At 45.9% G+C, this 20,098-nt stretch overlaps 2 protein-coding genes and 1 long non-coding RNA gene across 6 annotated transcripts in view; 1 reads left to right on the top strand and 2 right to left on the bottom strand.

The window, feature by feature from the left end:
- The window catches only part of LOC137652181 (uncharacterized), a 509,514-nt gene that overhangs the window by 385,365 nt on the left and 104,051 nt on the right, over nt 1-20,098 (bottom strand). The gene's annotated exons all lie outside the window — the stretch shown is intronic.
- LOC137652180 (QRFP-like peptide receptor) overlaps nt 1-20,098 on the top strand; it is a 431,646-nt gene that overhangs the window by 330,221 nt on the left and 81,327 nt on the right. The gene's annotated exons all lie outside the window — the stretch shown is intronic.
- Nucleotides 1-20,098, bottom strand: part of LOC137652179 (palmitoyltransferase ZDHHC20-A-like) — a 48,738-nt gene that overhangs the window by 17,988 nt on the left and 10,652 nt on the right. The window contains exons 2-6 of one of the 2 annotated variants that reach the window (XM_068385388.1): nt 10,432-10,536; nt 8,957-9,141; nt 8,524-8,550; nt 7,805-7,899; nt 3,921-4,047 (exon numbers count right to left, since the gene is read on the bottom strand). In XM_068385388.1, coding sequence (XP_068241489.1) covers nt 3,921-4,047; nt 7,805-7,899; nt 8,524-8,550; nt 8,957-9,107 — 400 coding nt within the window. In that variant the 5' untranslated portion in view covers nt 9,108-9,141; nt 10,432-10,536. The remainder of the gene's footprint in view (nt 1-3,920; nt 4,048-7,804; nt 7,900-8,523; nt 8,551-8,956; nt 9,142-10,431; nt 10,537-20,098) is intronic. The other variant, XM_068385389.1, reaches the window with a different exon arrangement.

Below are 20,098 nucleotides of genomic sequence, written 5' to 3'. Positions count from 1 at the left end.
GAATTTAAGGGCACGGCCACCAGATCTGACCAACTCATTCAGGGCCTCTCGTTTGGCAGGTTCCATCGAGTCTGTCGGAATCTGCAAACCCACCAAGGTAGTGGCCCACCAGTCCAGCCATGATGCAACGTTAACCAGGTCCTTCGACATCTCCTCCATCATCATGGCCTCGGTCTGGGAGAAGTAAATGGGAGCTGTAGAGGCCCTCTCTTCCGTGGAACCTTGACATAAGATCTCCAGGACGTCCTCCATCTTACTTGCGCCATGAGGTCGACCTTCCAAGGCATAATACTTACTCTGGGACTTCATCCCCTGTAAGAGCTTAGCCGCACTATGCCCTTTAGAAGAGTCGCCATTGCGGGCTATCACCTTGTCTATATGAGCTCGCCCTAGCCTGACATCTCTCGCCTCCGGCAGAGCTAAAGAGGGCTTCTTTTGGACGGACGCACCCAATATCCTATTTAAGCCAGAGGTCCAGTCATCATCCTCCTGCGGTAGAGGCTCCCCTAAATTACTGTGACTCCTTTTCAAGGAGATCACCCTCCTATAAGCGGAGTCCTCCGTAGAAAGCGCTGCCTCTTCACCCACGTCCTCCGTCCTACGATGGGGAGAAGGATCTTCACGGGCACCTCCGCTCAGACGGGACCCTCGGCTCTTCTTCTCATTAGAGACGGGCGCCTCTGTCACCTTAATAGGCTTTGACAAAGGGACAGGCTCCTCCGTGAAATTGTTCGACGGAGGGGCCCGTATTCGTCTATCATCTCGATGGGCGGGCCCGTATTCGTCTATCATCTCGATGGGCAGACCCGTCGAGGCTGCCCGTCCTAGGAGACAACTCCCTCCGCTGGGCGGGTTGAGTGTCTCTAGGTCGGGACTTATGCCTGCTAGACGAGGCCTTACGGTCAGCGGCTGATGCCATCATGAGGCTACTGGAGGCCCTTCTAGGAGGACTGTCTCCTACCAGCTTGACCATTGAGCTTGAGACTGTAGTAAGGTCTCTCAGCTTGTCCTCGGGTACGAAGACCCATCTTCCTTGAGGAGAACTAGCTCTCCTGCTCTTCTTCTGCGGAGAACGGGATTATCTTCGCCTACCTCCCGATACCGAGGGAGACCTAGAAAGGGATCTCCTCCTCATGGACCGTTCCCTCTTCCTTCTACGCCTCCTGCGGCGTTCTTCCTCAGACGAGACTGAAGACTCCTCTACCGACGAGTCTGACCCACCAAGGAACCGAGACCTCGCAACAGATGGAGCCTTCCTCGACACCTGTTGGGTTCCAGACGTCGATGGCAGTAAGAATTCTTCCGGGACTGCTGACGAAGGAGCCGGAAGCGTCGAAGGACGATCCCAGAAAAGGAAGGACTCGCTCAAACCCTCCTCCATCCTCAATGGAGACTTGCCCGGAGTCCTCAGCAAACTCCATCCCAGGGGATCTTCCTGCAGGGAATCTTCTCTATCCAGGGCACCCTCCGCTGCCGAAGCGCCGGAGACATCCACCCAAGAATCTGGGGAAGAAAATGGCACATTTTAATTCCACATGGGGTCCTCCACCGAGACGCGCTCCCCTTGCACGAGAGCAACGTCCCGTGGACCCCCACTACACATACTTACAGGCGCCTGGTTCGCCATAAAAGAACCTGAAACCCCTGCAACAACATTCTCCTGGGGAAGAGGCACCAACTTCTTCCCTTTCACTGACTTACCTCGTCCCCTACTCTGGGTAGGGGAAGAAGAAGGAACTCTACACGATCCCTCACCCGCAGAGGACGCAGGAGAAGACATACTGGTTTTCCTGGGAGACCGCTTCGTAGACTTCTTCTTTTTGGTCCCAAACTTGACCCATTGGACCTCACTCCAGTCAGCACATTCCGGACACGTGTCCGAAGAAGAACACACTTTACCCCTACACGCGGAACAAAAGGGTGTGCGGATCAACATCGGGCTTAGACAAAAAAGCCCCACACGATTTCCCGGCTCTAGGCCCAGGATAACGGCGAGCATGCTCCATCGCACACATTCACAAAAACCACTAGACACAAGCACAACAAAAGAATGAGAACACTAAACACAATGAAAGCACAAGGAATGAAAGCGAAAGCACACAGATAAAGCACCAAGCGCACGGGCAGAGCACAACGGACCATGCGGTAACCACGTGGCCACGAGAGACAAAGGGTCGCACTGATAACGCGACGCGACCAGAGAACTTACTGAAGCCTACGACCTGGGAAGCATGTGGCCTGCCTTGGTATTGCCCTCAGGGCACGTATTCCTCCGCTAGGCCTATCATTATAGAAAATGGGAGTAGGGTAAACCACACAAAACTCTGGTCGTTTGAGAGGAGGTTCCAGGTAACTCCTAAGAAAGTGTTTCGAGGTAAGTCTCTGTGTTGGAACAAACACATATTAAACAATCTCACCAACCATTCAAGTACAGTCACACTCCCTTCCTTCAACATCTCAGCTCTCACACCATCCATACCAGATGCTTTTCCTACTCTCGTTTCATCTAGTGCTCTCCTCACTTCCTCTCTTATAATCTCTCTCTCATTCTCATCTCCCATCACCGGCACCTCAACACCTGCAACAGCAATTATATCTGCCTCCCTATTATCCTCAACATTCAGTAAACTTTAAAAATATTCCGCCCACCTTTTCCTTGCTTCCTCTCCTTTTGACAACCTTCCATTTCCATCTTTCTCTGTCTTTACAATTCTTGAGCCAACCTTCCTTAGTCTCTTCACTTCTTTCCAAAACTACATCTTATTCTCTTCATATGACAGACCCAATCCCTGACCCCACATCAGGTCAGCTGCTCTCTTTGCCTCACTTACCTTGCGCTCTACTTCCACATTTGGAATGAGGTAATTAGGGCTACCATAGGAGTTAGAGAACTATCAGATGAGATCCAAGAAAGTAGACTGAGGTGGTATGGTCATGTCATGAGAAGAGATGAACAGTATGTAGGGAAGAGTGTGATGGAAATGGAGGTACAGGGAACGAGAAGGAGAGGGAGACCAATGCGAAGGTGGATGGACTGTATCAAGGATGACCTTCGATCAAAGGGATTAACCAGTGATGAAGTGTGGGACAGAGGTAGATGGAGAACGCTGGCCAGAAACATAGACCCCACATAAAAGAGGGAAAAGATGCAGACAAAGAAGAAAAAGAAGTAAGGAAACCCCAACAAAGTAAAAGTCCTCACTACTTGAATACGAAGGGACTACTCTGACCCCACCACTCAACCTCAGTGACCAAGCTGTCTGCCATGACATTCCACTTCACCAGAATGAATGTCATGGTTAGACTTGCTCCACTGATCATTGGCCCCAAGCGAGTCTGTTGCCTTGACGCATAAGGATCAGGACGCCATTCCCACTACTTGTTGACCGTCGTGTTGCCGCTCAACCCCACCGACCTAGTAGCCTTGGAGCTACCTCATGAAGGATTCCAAGGCTCAAAATGTTGCCATCAACTCCATCATGCCTTTGATCGACGAGAGTCCAACTTCTGTGGAAGTGGCTGTCCGGTCAAGCCCATGGCTGGGACTAGAATGGAGTCATGCCTTGCCTAATACTCCTTCTCCCTTACACTCCCGCTACTCCACCACACAGGATGTGTATTTTCTCCTAGCTGGATAGCTGAATTACTCCAAATCAAGGAGAAGAGGGTTTGTATTTGTACCAGAACAAATTATGATTTATGGGTTAAAGGTTGGTTAACTCACTATTCAAAGGCTTTCCACCTCTTTCCAATATAGAGTACTATATTCCACTTCAAGATGCCTGTTTCTACTGCCTAAAATACTAAAGAATTTTATAATTTACCTCATTCAACTATGAATATAAAATAAAAATATAAAGACCTACACCTCCCAATAAATAACAATGAAAATCTAAGATTATCACATTGTAAACACTTACCACCCGTCATTGTGCGATTGTAGACTGGCAGGTTTTGTTTTTGTGTGAATCCCTCTAAAACAGCACGCCGAGCTTCATCAGTTTCAGCAGATTCATATCGGTCTAATTCCGCAGGCGGCAACCGAAACTAGATTGTAAAAGTAAGGAATATTTAGCATTAAAAAATAAACCACAACAGCTAAATATAGCAATGAAGTTAATAGTTTTAAAAACTATCAACCAGAAAAAAAAGAACTTTAATAACTGGTAAATAGCTAAAAAAAATTTTTACCATAATCTGCACCAATAAAAGTGACTATAAGAATCTTAAACCTATCCTTTGAGAAAAATCTTATACTATGCACAGAATGGAAAATATTCACAATCATTAACAACAGTTGTTTTAAACAATAAATAAACTGTTCAGTAACCAACATAACACTGGAAAAAAATACCCTAAGCTACATGTGAATCATGAATATGAGTACTACCATCAAGATATGACAAATTTTTAAACGTAATTTGTATTTTTACTAACTATACAAACCAGAGTTCTTTACTACAGAAGATGGATAACAGCAAAGCTTGAACATGGCAGTTAAAAACTCATAAGCTGTAAACAATCCTGTCGGCAGTGGGTAGGTGACCGGTCCAGCCCCACACCCCACCGGCTCACAGCTACTCACTTTGATTGCAGCAAGGATTTACTCGGGGGTTGGTGCAAGCAGGAAACGTTGAGTAAAGGACTCAAGTTTGTACAATTAGGAAAAATACAAATTACTTCAAGAATCTATTATTTGTTCCTACACAAATTAAACTATCGTCCTTTCCTATAGAAGACTCATTTTTAGGGGTGAGAGGTCCCCTTTCCAACTGGTTGGAACTTTACACGGGAACTCAAAGACACTTGTATATGATGCTAAGAGGTAAGGTTCCTTACACATTGTAAACCATAAGCATGCTAAAGGAGGAATACGGCCCCATGCCTCAAAGCAGTGAGTTGCCACTAGCACCCTGTGTGTTGTAACCTGGCAAAAGTATAGGGCTTGTCCCAAGCTGATACAAAAAAGGCCAATTTATGATGTAGAAAAATGGCCTGGATACATTACATTTCCCCCTCGTAAGGAGTGTAGGGAAAGGCCTCTTCAGTGAATACAAACACAGTAGCTGAAAGCATCGTGATCTTACCTCCACTTCAGGTTGAATCAAGCTCGTGATGCTTCTGAGACAGTGCTCTAAGAGAGGGTCAGATTGAAAGAATCAAACAAAGACAATCATTCATAACTTTCACCTGAGTTAACTTGAGTTACTTGTAACATTGGCCCTCAACACAGAATTACTTATCCTATAAGAGGAGCTGGGGCAGCTAAACCACCTACTGAATACCTATATACTACATGTCACAAAGTTAAAAAAAAGTGTTCATGAACCTGCGAGTCACATCCCACACGTAATTGGCCTGATGGAAACATCCCTGCCTAATGATCTGCCGGACAGAGGTTCAAGTCCTGCTCAAGCTCGATAGTTTCTTGTAGTGTCTACAACCTCACCATCCTTGTGACCTACGGATGAGTAGTTTAGGGGAGCTTATAGGTCTACCAGCCGAGTCATCAGCAGTCATTTCTTGGCCCTCCCTGGTCCAAGCTTGGGTTGATAGGAGGTTGGGCACTCATCATATGCATATATGGTCAGTCTCTAGGGCATTACCCTGCTAGGTAAGGCATCGTCACTCTCCCTTGTCTTTGCCATTCATGAACAACCTATAAAACTTTAAAGGTCATCTATAATTTACAGTCGACTGCATGTAGAACCCGCACCACAGGGAAGTTGCGATTAAAAGCCTGAGAGGTACTAACACCTCAAACATTAAGGGCTTTAGCTCGTACCCCACTCTCAGATGGGACAGAAAGGGATCGTGAGATAACTTCCATTACCCAGACGGAAATGGTGTTTTTTCACGATTTGCTATTTATTCCTCCCTGTACTGATAAAAAGATGCTGTAGGTGAAGTTTGGCAGACCTAATACATTTGAGGTAGGTCCCTTACAGGTCAAAGTATCAGCTAGTCTGAATTCTCATTTACCTCTCAATGACTAAGACACCTAAAAGGATAAAAATCACGGGTCGCTATAAGATGGATTCTGGGTTTTAGCTATACAATACTGTCAGGTCTCCTTCTTCATGATAGTTAGGTTACAGACACGCGAAAAGGGAATTTTCGCAAATAAATGCTGCACTAGAGTGGGTTAACTCCTAACCTAAAAAGTCACTGCCCCTTGCCACTGCCTAAAATTTCTTTTAATTTAGTTTCTACAACAGTTTATAATCATATGTACAGTGTACAGTACATTTGCACACATGTACACTACGTACTGGACACAGAAAGGTTACAGTACAGTATTGTGCTAAGGAAAAGTAGATGTTTAGAATAAGTTAAATAGTGTACACAAAACTCTTTAGTATAGATTTGTTCAGAAGACTCGTAGCCTACGCCGCAACACGTCTTCTTGAAGCATGATGCAACTTCCTATGTTTTGTCTCTTGCGCAGTATGTTACTGTATATCTATACTTTCTTCAGCAGAAATACAGCTTATTTTATAAACTAGAATCTTAAATATCTCGATAATAATTGTTTCTGTTAAATACACACAAAAAAGGTGCATTCAATTACTTTTCGAGAGAGAGAGAGAGAGAGAGAGAGAGAGAGAGAGAGAGAGAGAGAGAGAGAGAGAGAGAGAGAGAGAGAGAGAGATCAGCTGTTGAAAAGTAATTGAATGCCATGTTTTTTGTTTGTTTATTTAAAAGAAACAATTATAGAGATATTTAAGGTTTTAGTTTATAGAGAGAGAGAGAGAGAGAGAGAGAGAGAGAGAGAGAGAGAATTAGCTGTTGAAAAGTAATCGAATACCCTGTTTGTGTTTACTTAAAAGAAACTATTATTATCAAGATATTCAAGGTTTTAGTTTATAAAATAAGCTTATTTCTGTTTGAGAAAGATTAGATATACAGTAACATACTGCGCTAGAGACAACACACGAGAAGATGCGTCACGCTTCAAGAAAACGAGTAGGGGCGTAGGCTACAAGTCGTCTGAACAAATCAATAACAAAGAGTATTGTGTATACTACTTCTTAACTTATTCAAAACATCTACGGTACTATATATACCATAGTTAATAGAGCATTACATAAGGACCGATGTGTTATACAGTAATCTATCAATTTTCATATGATACATTCATAACTTATTACAGTATTAGTTTTCTCTTATTTGATGTCAGGATGTCAGAAAACTTCAAATATATATATCTCCTTCCCTCCCAGGAACAACCCTGTTCCCCTTAGCACGACTAAGCCTAGGATCTGAGCGAACCTCTAGATCTGACCAGGACCTGCAAGTCTCTAATATGTTAGAAAACACTGCGGAATCCTTTAAATCAGGCATGCTAGCAACGGCTACTTTAAAAATCTCTCGCAACGACATAACTCCTCACAGACTGGTGTAGGCTAGCAAGTGGGCTACAAAACCTGAAGAGGAGCAAGCATTACAGGAGAGTGGGCCTAGGTTGGGCAGGATATAGGTGTGAGTGATTGAATGTTGCAGGCTAGATGGGTGGTGCACCCAGCAAGAACAGATGGGCTATCCTGTTGTACCCAACAAACCAACACTAAGTAACCTGTCCTTGAATGAGCAACCCGAAAGTCCCAAGGACGACCTTAAGTAAGAAGAACGTTACGTGATGCGGACTCGCCAGGGGAGGAAGTTTTCACTGTCTTGCTACCCTCTGGTAACAACCAGTCCCGTTATCAACGCCTAGTTAAAAATTTTTATTGCAATGTTCCAGCTTAAGCTAATATCTACATCCTATGTAAAAATTAGGGTTAGTATTGTCGGTACAACTCACCTGTTTGGGAACTCTTCCAATGTCTGTGAAAATTGTCTGCCAGTACGCCCACAGGAAAAGAACCAACAGAAAGTGATACAGTAAAAGGTAGAAACCTGAAAAGAAAAAGTCAAAGTTTAAAATCTTATTCATAATAAAATTAGAAAAATAATGCATAACCATTAGAAAATTCACAAAAACAATATCCAAGAATATTCTATTACCATTTCTCATTTCTGAAGTAAAAATACACTGAGCTTACTAACCATTTAAAACTTTATGCTTCCACAAAAATTGGAGAATGTCTTTTAATATCACACAATGCAAAAATTCTGCAATTAAAACTATATATAAAAAAACCTATTGAAACTAGGTCCTAAAAACCTACTAATAATTAAAATCAAGCCATACGATAAATAATCTGTGAATAAGTACATCATACGCAGTGCTAACTGAGCCAGCATTGGTGGAATTTGTAACACAGTACAGTACTCAAAGTACAATATCTCATTTAATGTGAATCGAATTGCATAATTTGAATACTCATTTCATCTATTCCTCAAAAAAACATCTAGAAGTGCTAGATCATTAAACACCTGTGGTCTGACAACCCAAAGTTAATTTCAGCAATGATATCGATTTTTGTATCGATGGCATGGATTAAAGTAGAATTTTCATAAGTCTATGTAAATTCTAATGACATTATATGTAACCTATTGTGAAATTTATACATTACTTACATTTTTCAATTATACTTTCAACAGTAACTGAAAAGAAAAAAAAAACACACATTATTTCAATGAAGTAACAAAATTAAAAAATTATTTCAATTTCAATAAAAATACTCTTGTTCAATTCAGACAAATAAAAAGGACAATACCAACTATAATAACAATAAAAAATTCCATAGTTATAAAGCATTTTCAAGTCAATAAAATTCTGTAACATTTTAGCTTGGATATAAAGGTTTTGCTAAAGAAATAGATTATGAAATCAAAATTATATTACATTAATAAGTTGTTCAGTAAACATTACGGATACCGAAGTTGTCCTTAATCAAATTAATTGAATCTAATAAAACTTAATGAATTGAGTGTACCAATGAATCAAAAAATTTACATTATACACAAGTTGAATGTCTTAAGTATTGTAAAACCAACGAAAAATACTCACGCAAGTTAAGCTGGATAACGTAGGCATAATATGACCACACCACAACACTCACAATGAATAGCACAGGCAGCCACTTAGCGGCTTTAAAGCAAATCTTACAAGGCCCTGACATGATTGAAAACCTGGGTGCCATTCCTGCTGTTGTTGACATGCCACTATGCCCACTGCATACAGGAGCAGTAGACCTGAAATTGAATGCCAAGAATAATTCATAATCAATACAGTACTAACTTTCAACTGTAACAAAACTTCCGAATTGTTTACAAATTTGAAGCAATGCCAAAGTTTTATTTCAGCCAAGTTATCAATATTTTTCATAGGGCTTACTTATCCCAGTTTGGAAAACTATGTTAATATTTGAGAAGCTTCATCATTTGTTTTATTTGGCTTTTGGATTTATGAATTTTCACTATATAGCTTGGCACTGGGGCCTGTGAAGTAAAGTAAAAGGTACATAGCAAGCGCAGCAGGGGCGCCTTAAAGTAATTCCTACAGTGCACCAAATGATGTGGACTGACTATTAACCCTTTTACCCCCGGGGTATTTGGAAATTTCTAACCCTTAAGCCCCAAGGGGTTATTTTTTTCTCTGCACATTTTGCAGTATATTTTCTTTAAATTGCTCTAACAGCCTTAATTTTTGTCATAGAGAGGTCAGGTTGGTCTCATTCTCTTGGAAAATGCCTGAATTTTCTCAAAAAATTATCAAAAAATATGAAAAAAAAATTTTTATAGCATTTTTTTGCAAGGACGTACCGGTACGTCCATGGGGGTAAAGGGATGGCTTCTGTGAAACGTACCAGTACGTCCTTTAGGGGTAAAAGGGTTAATTTACTGTGGTATATTTTGTTTTACTCCTCTATAAACATACTGTAGTGTATAACTCATCCATAATAACCTATATTACCAGGCAATTATTAAGTCCCATTTATTGTTGCGAACGAAGTGTGACTTTACATGAAATGCCCAAATTTTTGGAAGATATCTCACCCGACCCCTAGCCCAGTCATTCCCTTTTATAATCGCCATAGATTTCAGAGCGGGGATAAGGGGGGTGGGAGGGAGCAGGTGATATTTTTGGCAGCGGGGTCAATAATTCCTATACCAATAAACATATTCAAGTGAAATTTTAAGGTCCTATTTAGGTATATATAAGCTTTGTTTCAGCCAATTTTCTTGTTCATACATGCTATAGGCGTTCCCTAGCTATCACTTTTGTTTGTAAGTGAAGTCTAAGCTAAAAAATCAGTGAGGAGCCGCAAACTTCTCAGTTTTACAGATATCCAAATGATTTTCACAGGGTTTGGTGGGTGTTATGTGAACTCTATTCATACCAATTTTCATATTGACACTTGCCATAGAAAAGTCATGGTAGCTACTTTTCTATATACTAAAAATATACAATACTGCACTGCATGCAACAGATTAAATATTTATAGCTCCATCTCACATTTTATTGCTCTCTACAATACTTACTGCTGAGTGACTAGGGGACAACAGCAGCCGACTAGTGATCAACAGTCATAGGGTTACTGGTTCTGTGTACAGTAGGCCCATCTTCGCTTCCTTCGTATATGACTGCTGAAAAAAATCAATGCTATATTAATATTTGACAAGACCAAACATAAAAAAATACAAAAATTAAAACTAAGTTATGCCACCCTGACACTTGCACGAATTTGTGGCATGCATTGGGCCAATGCGCAAACTAGTTGTAAACTGGCGTGAAGTGTACATAAACCCGTCGTGACATCGTGGCATGTGGTGACGAGAATTTTGAAATGTTCAAAATTTTGGTCACGACAAAATTTTGCGACCGGGTCGCGAACTATGTGCAAACTGTTCGTGAACTCGTCATGACCTCGTCGGGACGATGCGTGCCACTGCGTGGCAATGCGTGTCATGCCACGACTGTCATGAACTGCCACGAATAGTTCACGAACAGCTCACATCGAGTTCACGTGTAGTTGACGACATGTTCACGAATATGAGCACATCGCAGCGTGGCCGTGCCTTCCCACTGACATGGTTACGTGTACTTCACGCATTGATGGCACAAGCAGTTCAAGACTAGTTTACACACTTTACGAACAGTTTGAGCATGGAACAAGCAGTTCACGACTACTGCGCAACAGTGGCGCTCGTGTCGGTGTGGGGGTATATATAGAGCTTCCTGGATGCTTCTCTGGTTTTATTAAAGTTTTTATAGTTTAAATAGGATATACTGTATTTACTTTAATGTTGTTACTTTTAGAATATTTAATTTTTCCTTGTTTCCTTTCTTCACTGGGCTATTTTCCTTGTTGGAGCCCCTGGGCTTATAGCATCCTGCTTTTCCAACTAGGGTTATAACTTAGGTAATAATAATAATAATAATGATAACTGATGGAATATTTCTCTCTCTCTCTCTCTTTCTCTCTGTGTGTGTGTGTGTGTGTGTGTGTGTGTGTGTGTGTGTGTGTGTGTGTGACATCGTATTTTTGTCAGTTGAAAAAAGTTATAAGCGATTTTCTCAAAGTACTCACATTATTCGTACTTTTGATTTGAGGGTGATTTTATTCTACTTGCATTAATAGGGAAAACGTTTATATATTGTTGTGGTAGAAAACATGATATAATTATAATTAACTTTGATCAGCCCTTGTGCTAATTGTGTGTTTCTTCGAGGTGGGGTTGCCTTTTCTTGCTCTTCTGCTTCTGCCAGCCTTTTCTGCTGCTCTTCAACAATGGCTAGAGCAGCTGCCAAGCATAGGAATCTTCTCCTCTTTGTAATGGTGTCTCTGACATAAAGCATGCTGTCTCTTCCAAAGCCAATCCAAAAATGACCAAGGGTTGGAGAGGCCTCGTTTTTATATGGTGTGGCCAAGTCGGCACAACACCTTCCGAATTGCGCGAACTCGTCGTGCCAATGCGGGAAGTGCGCACACTATGACCAAACTCATCGTGCCATGTCGTGTCAATGTGGACACGAACGGGCACGCATTCGTGAACTATTCGTAAACTTGTCGTGAACTAGCCGTGAACAGTGCAGGAGCCTCCCAGTTCGTGCCCCAAAATGCCACGACAAATTCGTGACCAAAAGTCGTGCAAGTGTTAGGGTGGCATTATACAGTATATGTACTGTAATGCATTTAGTAAGTAAAGAATAACAGAACATAGCAATGGATGGAAATATATTTATAAATTTAGCCCTCAATTTAAGTTTTCCTCTCCAAATGTAGTTATAAAATGACAATTTTGTACACAAATTGGACAATCATCCATGAAATCAGCACTGCAACACCCATTTTGTCTCAGTACCAGTACAGTACAGGTTTACATACTTATACTAGGACATAAAAACCAAAAGTGACAAGTTTTTAAAAGTAATTTGTATTTTTCCTAGTTTTTAAAAGTAATTTGTATTTTTCCTAAGTATATAAACCTGAGAGATTTACACAGAATGATAACAGCAAAGAGGGGAATTTGGCAATTAAATACTTAGAATGAGGTGTTAGTGAACGACAGGTAGTTGGTTACATGACGGTAGCAGGGAAGCAACCGCCCACCTGCTGGCTCACTGGCAACTAGCTTAGATAGCAGTTGGGACTTTCTAAGGGGTTGGTGTTGGAGGGAAAGTATGAGCAGAGGACTCAAGTTTGTATTACATAAAATACAAATCACATAAAAAAAAAAAGGTCCTTTTTTTCCTACACAAATACAAATCATCCTTTAGGCGGGAGGAAGTCCCTGTTCCAACTGGCTGGAACACTCATCCTGGGAACTTGAAACCCAAGCATTTTATGATGCTTAAGGAGTTAAGGTTCTGGTTATCACTTGTACCAATGCTTTGACTATACAGTAAAAACACAAATCCAACTGAAAATAACAAAGATAAAGAAATACTGTAATAAAACAATATTATATCATTTAATACAGTAAGTAAAACTACTTTCTAACAACCTGATATCTATTTCATATGAAACCAGACTATTTGTTGACCTTTGCAGCTGGAAACCATAGGCACAGGATTCAGGTTAGACGTACCCTAGAACAAAATTCAACAACATTTTACTAACAAACAGCTTCTTGAATCCTATTAAGTCTTAAGTGGAGAACCTTCTGCACCAGTGGATCCACAGACCAGGCTTTGTGTATTGTTTCCAAGCCAAAAATCTCTGTATTGTACACAGCAAAATCATTTAATGGATCTGAAATACTTTGATTTTTGGGTTCGCACGTACATCACACTCCCCTCGCAAGGAAGTGTGGGGGAAAGTCTCTCCCTTATGTGAATATGGAACACCGTGTAGCCAAGTCGTCCTACCTGATATTATTATTATTATAGGTAGTAGGTTGGCCAAGGCACCAGCCACCCATTGAGATACTACTGCTAGAGAGTTATGGGGTCCTTTGACTGGCCAGACAGCACTACATTGGAACCTTCTTTCTGGTTACGGTTCACTTTCCCTTTGCCTACACATACACCGAATAGTCTGGCATATTCTTTACAGATTCTCCTCTGTCCTCATACACCTAACAACATTGAGATTACCAAACAATTCTTCTTCACCAAAGGTGTTAACTACAGTACTGTAATCGTTCAGTGGCTACTTTCCTCTTGGTAAGGGTAGAAGAGACTCTTTAATTATGGTAAGCAGCTTTTCTAGGAGAAGGACACTACTAAACCTTTCCCATTGGAAGGCAGACCACTCCCGACACTCGCTACACTATTACCACTATCACACCGTTGAACTCTGCAGGCGGGCAACATCTTCAGGACCTTGGCTAAGTCCCACTGGGGCACCCTACTCGCCTGTGGGGGGCAGGACTGCTCGAAACTCTTGACAAGCATCGCTATGTGCCAAGAGGCCCCCAGGTCGATGCCCTTCAGGAGGAAGACTTTGCCTAAGGCGGCTCGAACCCCTTTTATGGCTGGGATTGACATTCCCACCTTGTCTCTAAGAAACACCAGAAAATCTGCTATGTCTGGGACAGAGGCCTTAAGAGGCTTAATGCGCTTCTCAGAGCACCACTTCGTGAAGGAGGACCACTTAGCCTGGTAGACCGCGGCTGACGACTTTCTCAGGTATAGCGACATTCTCTTAGCAGTGGATGAAGAATATCCTTCTTTCTTCAGGAGCCGCTCGATAGTCTCCAGGCGTGAAGACGTAGGGAGAGTGGGTTGTCGTGGAGCCTGAGAAAATGAGGTTGATGCAGAAGGTCTGACCTGTCGGGCAGAGGCCACGGTGGTTGACTCGCCAGGTCTTTTAGGTCCGCGAACCACTCTCTCTCCGGCCACCAGGGCGCTACCAAAGTCATCTTTAGGTTTCGGGCTGTCCTTACTCTGTTGAGCACTTGCCTTATCAACGTGAAAGGGGGAAAAGCGTACACATCTAGATTGTCCCAGTCGTCCAGGTATCGGATGAGGCGAATGCCTCGTTCGTGAGCCCACACTGAGACAGTCGTGAAGACTCTCGTGAACACCTGGGGCGCTGTTGACAATCCGAAGCAAAGGGTCTTGAATTGCAGGATCTGGGAACCCCATTTCACCCGGAGAAACTTTCGACTCGAGGGGTGGACCGGAATTTGGAAGTAGGTGTCCTCGAGGTCTATGGTCATCATGTAATCTTTCTCCCTCAAGGACAGCAGGACTGACTTCGGAGTGTCCATTTTGAAGTCCGTCTTCTTGATGAACTTGTTGAGAGCCGACAGATCTATAACCGGTCTCCACCCCCCCGTCGCTTTTTCTACTAGGAACAGACGACTGTAGAAACCCGGGCCTGGGAGAAGAACTTCTTCCATGGCGCCCTTCTCTAACATGGAGGACACCTCCTCTTGAAGGGCGGTCGTCTTCAACGGGTCTCTGGGAGCTAGTCATTCCGCCCGGCTGGCCGGGATAAGAGGGAGTGGTTCCGCTAAGAACGGTAGGCTGTAGCCCTCCTTTAGTACGGACACTGTCCGAGGCTCCACTCCGTGAGCCTTCCATGCTTGCCAATGTAGTCTGAGGCATCCCCCAACCCGAGGCTTGGGCGGGGATAGGGGGCCTCCCACTCTATCTCCTTCTGGAGGAGCGGGGGGGGGGGCCTGAGGCGTTGAGGACCAGGAGAGGCTTGGGCCGTCGCGGCACTATCCGAGACGGACCTCTTGTAGGGCGGTCTCCTAGAAGGCGTAGGCCTGGGGTTGTTAGACTCCTTCTTCTTCGAGACCTTTTCCATGATGGTCTCCAGTTCTTTCAGGGGAAACAAGGACTCCCCCCACAAGGGTAAGCTCCGTATGGCCCGCGCTTCCCTGTCTGGCACCTTCCGGGACACCTTAGCCAGTACGGTGTCTCTCTTACGGAGTACCCAGTTAGCCGTCAAGGCGAGCGACTGGTATGTTAAAAATTTTTGGGGTTTTACCCCCGGAGGTAATAAGTTCCCTCAGGAGGCTCTGCTGGTCAGGGTTCGCGGGGTCGAACGAGGCTTGTACTCCTACTAAGGTGGAAGCCCACCAGTCCAGCCAAGAGGAGACGTTCACTAGATCCCTTGACATTTCCTCCATCATGGAGGCCTCCACTGGCGAGAAACAGACTGGGGTCAAAGAGGCTCTATCCTCTGAGATGCCCTGACTCAGGATGTCAATGGATGATTCCACTTTACAGGGGCCTGAGCGATGCCCCTCTGGCACATATACTTTGCCCTGAGTTTTGAGGCCCTGGAGCAATTTTGAGGAACTCTGGGTTTTGGGGGGCCTCGGCATTACTAGCCACCACCTTGTCCACATACTCCTGCCCTAGGACCAGATCTCGGGCTAGAGGAAGCGCTAGAGACGTCTTAGGTTTAGTAGGGGTCTGCATAATCCGTAACAGGCTTGACCTCCAGTAGTCTTCGTCCGTAGCTGTAGGTTCCTCAATTTTGTGGTGCCTCCTGATAAGGCCAACCGTTGGTGAACCCTCCCTCCCGTCAGCCGAGGTCTCGGCTTGGGACCGGGGAGCTGAGTTACCGGGCACACCGACTGGACGTATAGCTCTTGGAGCCAGGGGTGCCGTCCTACCGAGGTACTGGACTTCATCGGCGGGGACGTCCGCACCAGGGGCCTGGGTTAACGCAGGCATCGCCAATTCAGCGGGGACTCCCGTCCGCTCAAGGGCTCTGGATGCCGAGGACGCGGTTCCCGTGGGCTGACCCGGCAGCGGGAACCGTTCCTTCCGACCTGAAGGCCGCACCAGCTGGGCTGGTTCGGCCAGGCCGCCCAAAAAGAAGCGCGTTTCCCCCCGCTGGGCGGGGTGAACCGGAGGCTTCGAGGACTTATGCCTTCCTGTAGAGTCCTTCCTGCGAGCTTGGTTGCGAGGGTCAAGGTCGTGTTTTGAAGACGGCATCCTTGGCGAGAACTCTCTGGACCGGCGGTCCGGGGAACAAGGCACCCTTGAGTCCCGGGGTACGAAGACCCAGTCGCCATCAGGAGACCTACTCCTCTTATACTTACGCCCTGGGGAGCGGGAGCGCTTCCTACTGTACCTGGAGCGCGACCTAGAACGGGAACGCCTGCTCCTGGACCGCTCCCTCCGATGACGGTGTTCTCTCCTGACTTCTTCTCCCGACGAGAAATAATCTTCCGACGAACCCGACGACACTGTACGATAATCGTATGTCGGGCGGTAGCGGAGACTGCGGGGGACTTCTTCACGCGTTGAGTGCCCGAGGTCGACGGCTGAAGGAAATCTTCGGGGACTTCCGTGAGGGGGGCCGGGAACGATTCAAGGCGCTCCATGCTAGGGAGCCAGGGGTCCAGGCCCTCTTCCATTCTTAACGGGGACCTACCTGGTGTCTTCGGAAGCCTCCAACCGAAGGCATCATTACCCGAAGATCGTAACTTATTCTGGTTGTCTCAGCCTACCGAAGACCCTGAAGCACAGGCCCACGAGGGCGGCGAAGACACAGACACCGCATTACTACCCCACAAGGGGTCATCGGAGGACACGTGCCCCCCGAGCACGAGGGCCGACTCTCTGGACGCACTACTGGGTTCTTCACTAGCCCTAGAAGGGCCTGCAACCGGCACTGCACTTTCACTAGACTCTTGGGGAAGGCCGCTTTGTTCCTTCTCCACGACAGACTTACCTCAGCCCCTACTCTGTGTAGGGGACGGCGAAACAGAGGCCCCGTCGGACCGCTCACTGGGTGATGGTAGCGGCGAAGTAACGCTAGCTTTTCTGGGAGAACGTTTCGCCGATTTTCTCTTTTTAGTACCGTACCGTACCCACTGGATATCACTCCAGCCTACACACTCGGGGCATGTATCTGCTAACGAACAAACCCTTCCCCTACAGGAGGAGCAAAGGGAGTGAGGGTCCACTTCAGGCTTGGAGAGGAACGCTCCACACGATTACCGGCCCTAGGCCCCGGACAACGGCGGATTTGCTCCATAATGCACACACGCAAGACACAAGCACGAAGGGAATCAAGGAATACACTGGGTAAGCACACGGGTGGAAGGTGAACACACAGGAACACCCGGGAAAAGTACACAGGAAAATGACAAATTCAAAGATAATTTGTATTTTTCCTAACCATACAAACCTTAGCTATTTACGGAGGGTTTACCTTTTAGCGCAGCTGAAATGACGAGCCAATAGTTTTAACGAGGGTTAATTACCCCCGCGCTAGTTAGCGGGGGTTAGGGAAGGGTAGCTTGCTACCCCTCCCCCCTCCACATACCGGTGACTTGCTTCACTTCACTTAGAGGTAGGACTTGACTTGGGGGTCAGGGACGGCGGGCACATATGTGTAAATAGCTAAGGTTTGTATGGTTAGGAAAAATACAAATTATCTTCTAATTTGTCATTTGTTCCGTAACCGAAATGAAAACCCTGCTATTTACAGAGGGTGACTTACCCCTTAGGAAGGGTGGAAAGTCCCCAGCCTTACTGACTTCGGCTTGCCCGGGGGCTCGATCCCTCAGTGAGCAGCACTAGAGAGAGGGAGCCCCTGTACCTCACAAGTTCCTAGCATCGCTAGGAACGAGTGGCCTACATAAGCAGTGTGAGGAGGAGAGTGTGACTCGTCCTATGAAGTTGACCTTGAGACCTTCAGATAGGAATTCTAGGATAGGACGTTCCCCATACCACCTCGTCAGGGTATGGGAGACGCAACAGTATTAAGCTTAATACTAGGAGCACAGAGAAGCACGGGTTACCTGCAGAGGTCGAGGTCAGCTATGCGAGGACCAGGATGCTGCTTCCCCAAGAGAGGGGAGAATGAAGAAAGAAGTAAGGGTCAGACATACTCTTTCATTCACGCAGACTAAGACCGGGTAACAACGCCCTCAACCTACTGCTACTTGTCCAAAAAGGAGCCTGAGGTTAGACCAGCTGTTGTGCAGCCACCACAGGGCCGATAGAAAACGTATCGAGGCTCCTGTGGGTCACGTCTTGCAGGTAGTGGGCTGTGAAGGTCGTTTGATGCTTCCAGACCCCAGCTAGAAGTACCTGCGTCACAGAGAAGTTTCTCTTGAAGGCCAGGGATGTAGCAATACCCCTGACATCGTGGGCCCGAGGGCGACGTGACGGAGGAGGGTCAGGATTCAGGGCATGGTGGATAACCCTTCGAATCCAAGCTGAGATGGTGTTTCTGGTGACCCTCCTCTTTGTCCTGCCTGTGCTCACAAACAAAGCTCGCACATGAGGACGGACTGCAGCCGTTCTCTTCAAGTAGTGCCTCAGACACCTCACTGGACATAGTAGCAGCTAGTCTGGGTCGTTTGTTACAGAACGGAGACTCGCGATGCTGAAAGAGTCGAACCGAGGATCCGGCACTCCAGGATTCTGAGTCTTGGCAACAAACTCAGGGACGAACCTGAACGTTACCTCCCCCCATCCCCTTGAATGGGCGATGTCGTACGAGAGACCATGAAGTTCACAAACTCGCTTGGCCGAAGCCAAGGCGAGTAGGAAAGCCGTCTTCCAAGACAGGTGGCGATCGGAGGCCTGGCGTAATGGCTCGAAGGGAGGTCTCTTAAGAGACCTGAGGACTCGAACCACGTTCCAAGGAGGGGGTCTCACTTCCGACTGGGGGTAGGTAAGCTCATAGCTACGTATGAGTAAAGAGAGTTCTAGCGATGAAGAAATATCCACGCCCTTCAATCTGAAGGCCAAGCTTAAGGCTGAGCGATAGCCTTTCACTGCCGAGACAGAAAGGCGCATTTCTTCTCGCAGATACACGAGGAAGTCCGCTATTGCTGGAATAGTGGCATCGAGTGGAGAGATACCCCTTCCACGACACCAACCACAAAAGACTCTCCACTTTGCTTGGTAGACTCCCTCAGAGGACCTTCGCAGGTGCCGAGACATTCTCTCCGCAACCTGTTGCGAAAAGCCTCTCTCCGCGAGGAGACGCTGGATAGTCTCCAGGCGTGAAGCCGAAGCGAGGCTACGGCCCTGTGAGGGACGCCGGAGTGAGGTTGTCTGAGAAGCTCGTGTCGTGGAGGAAGCTCCCTTGGGAGATCCGTCAGGAGTTGCAGAAGGTCCGGAAACCATTCCGTGTGATGCCATAGCGGAGCTACCAGAGTCATGGAACAGTTGACCGATAGTCTGGTCCTGTTGAGCACCCTTCTCATCAGACAGAAGGGTGGGAAGGCGTACACGTCGATGTTGTCCCACCGTTGCTGGAAAGCATCTTGCCAGAGTGCCTTGGGGTCCGGGACTGGTGAACAGTACAGGGGCAGCTTGAAGTTCAAGGCTGTCGCGAACAAGTCCACAGTCGGGGAACCCCACAAAGTCAGGACTTTGTTGGCTATCTGAGGATCCAAAGACCACTCGGTACTCACGCTCTGCGAAGCCCTGCTCAGACTGTCGGCGAGCACATTCCTCTTGCCAGGAATGAAGCGAGCTGACAGTGTTATCGAGTGGGTCTCGGTCCACCTCAGAGTCTCTACTGCAAGATGGGATAGCTGTTGCGAAAAAGTGCCTCCCTGCTTGTTGATATAAGCCACTACCGTGGTGTTGTCGCTCATCACCACCACGGAGTGACCCGCCAGGGACCGTTGGAACTGCTGAAGAGCCAGAAAGACGGCCTTCAATTCTAGCAGGTTGATGTGTAGGCACTTTTCTGATTCTGACCAAAGGCCTGAGGCCCTCTGGTTCAGAACGTGCGCCCCCCACCCTTCTTTTGACGCGTCCGAAAAC

The sequence above is a fragment of the Palaemon carinicauda genome, chromosome 13 (assembly GCF_036898095.1).
Source record: "Palaemon carinicauda isolate YSFRI2023 chromosome 13, ASM3689809v2, whole genome shotgun sequence".
NCBI lineage: Eukaryota > Metazoa > Arthropoda > Malacostraca > Decapoda > Palaemonidae > Palaemon > Palaemon carinicauda.
Note: the sequence above shows the minus strand (reverse complement) of the source record. Positions and strands in the feature narration are given on the sequence as shown.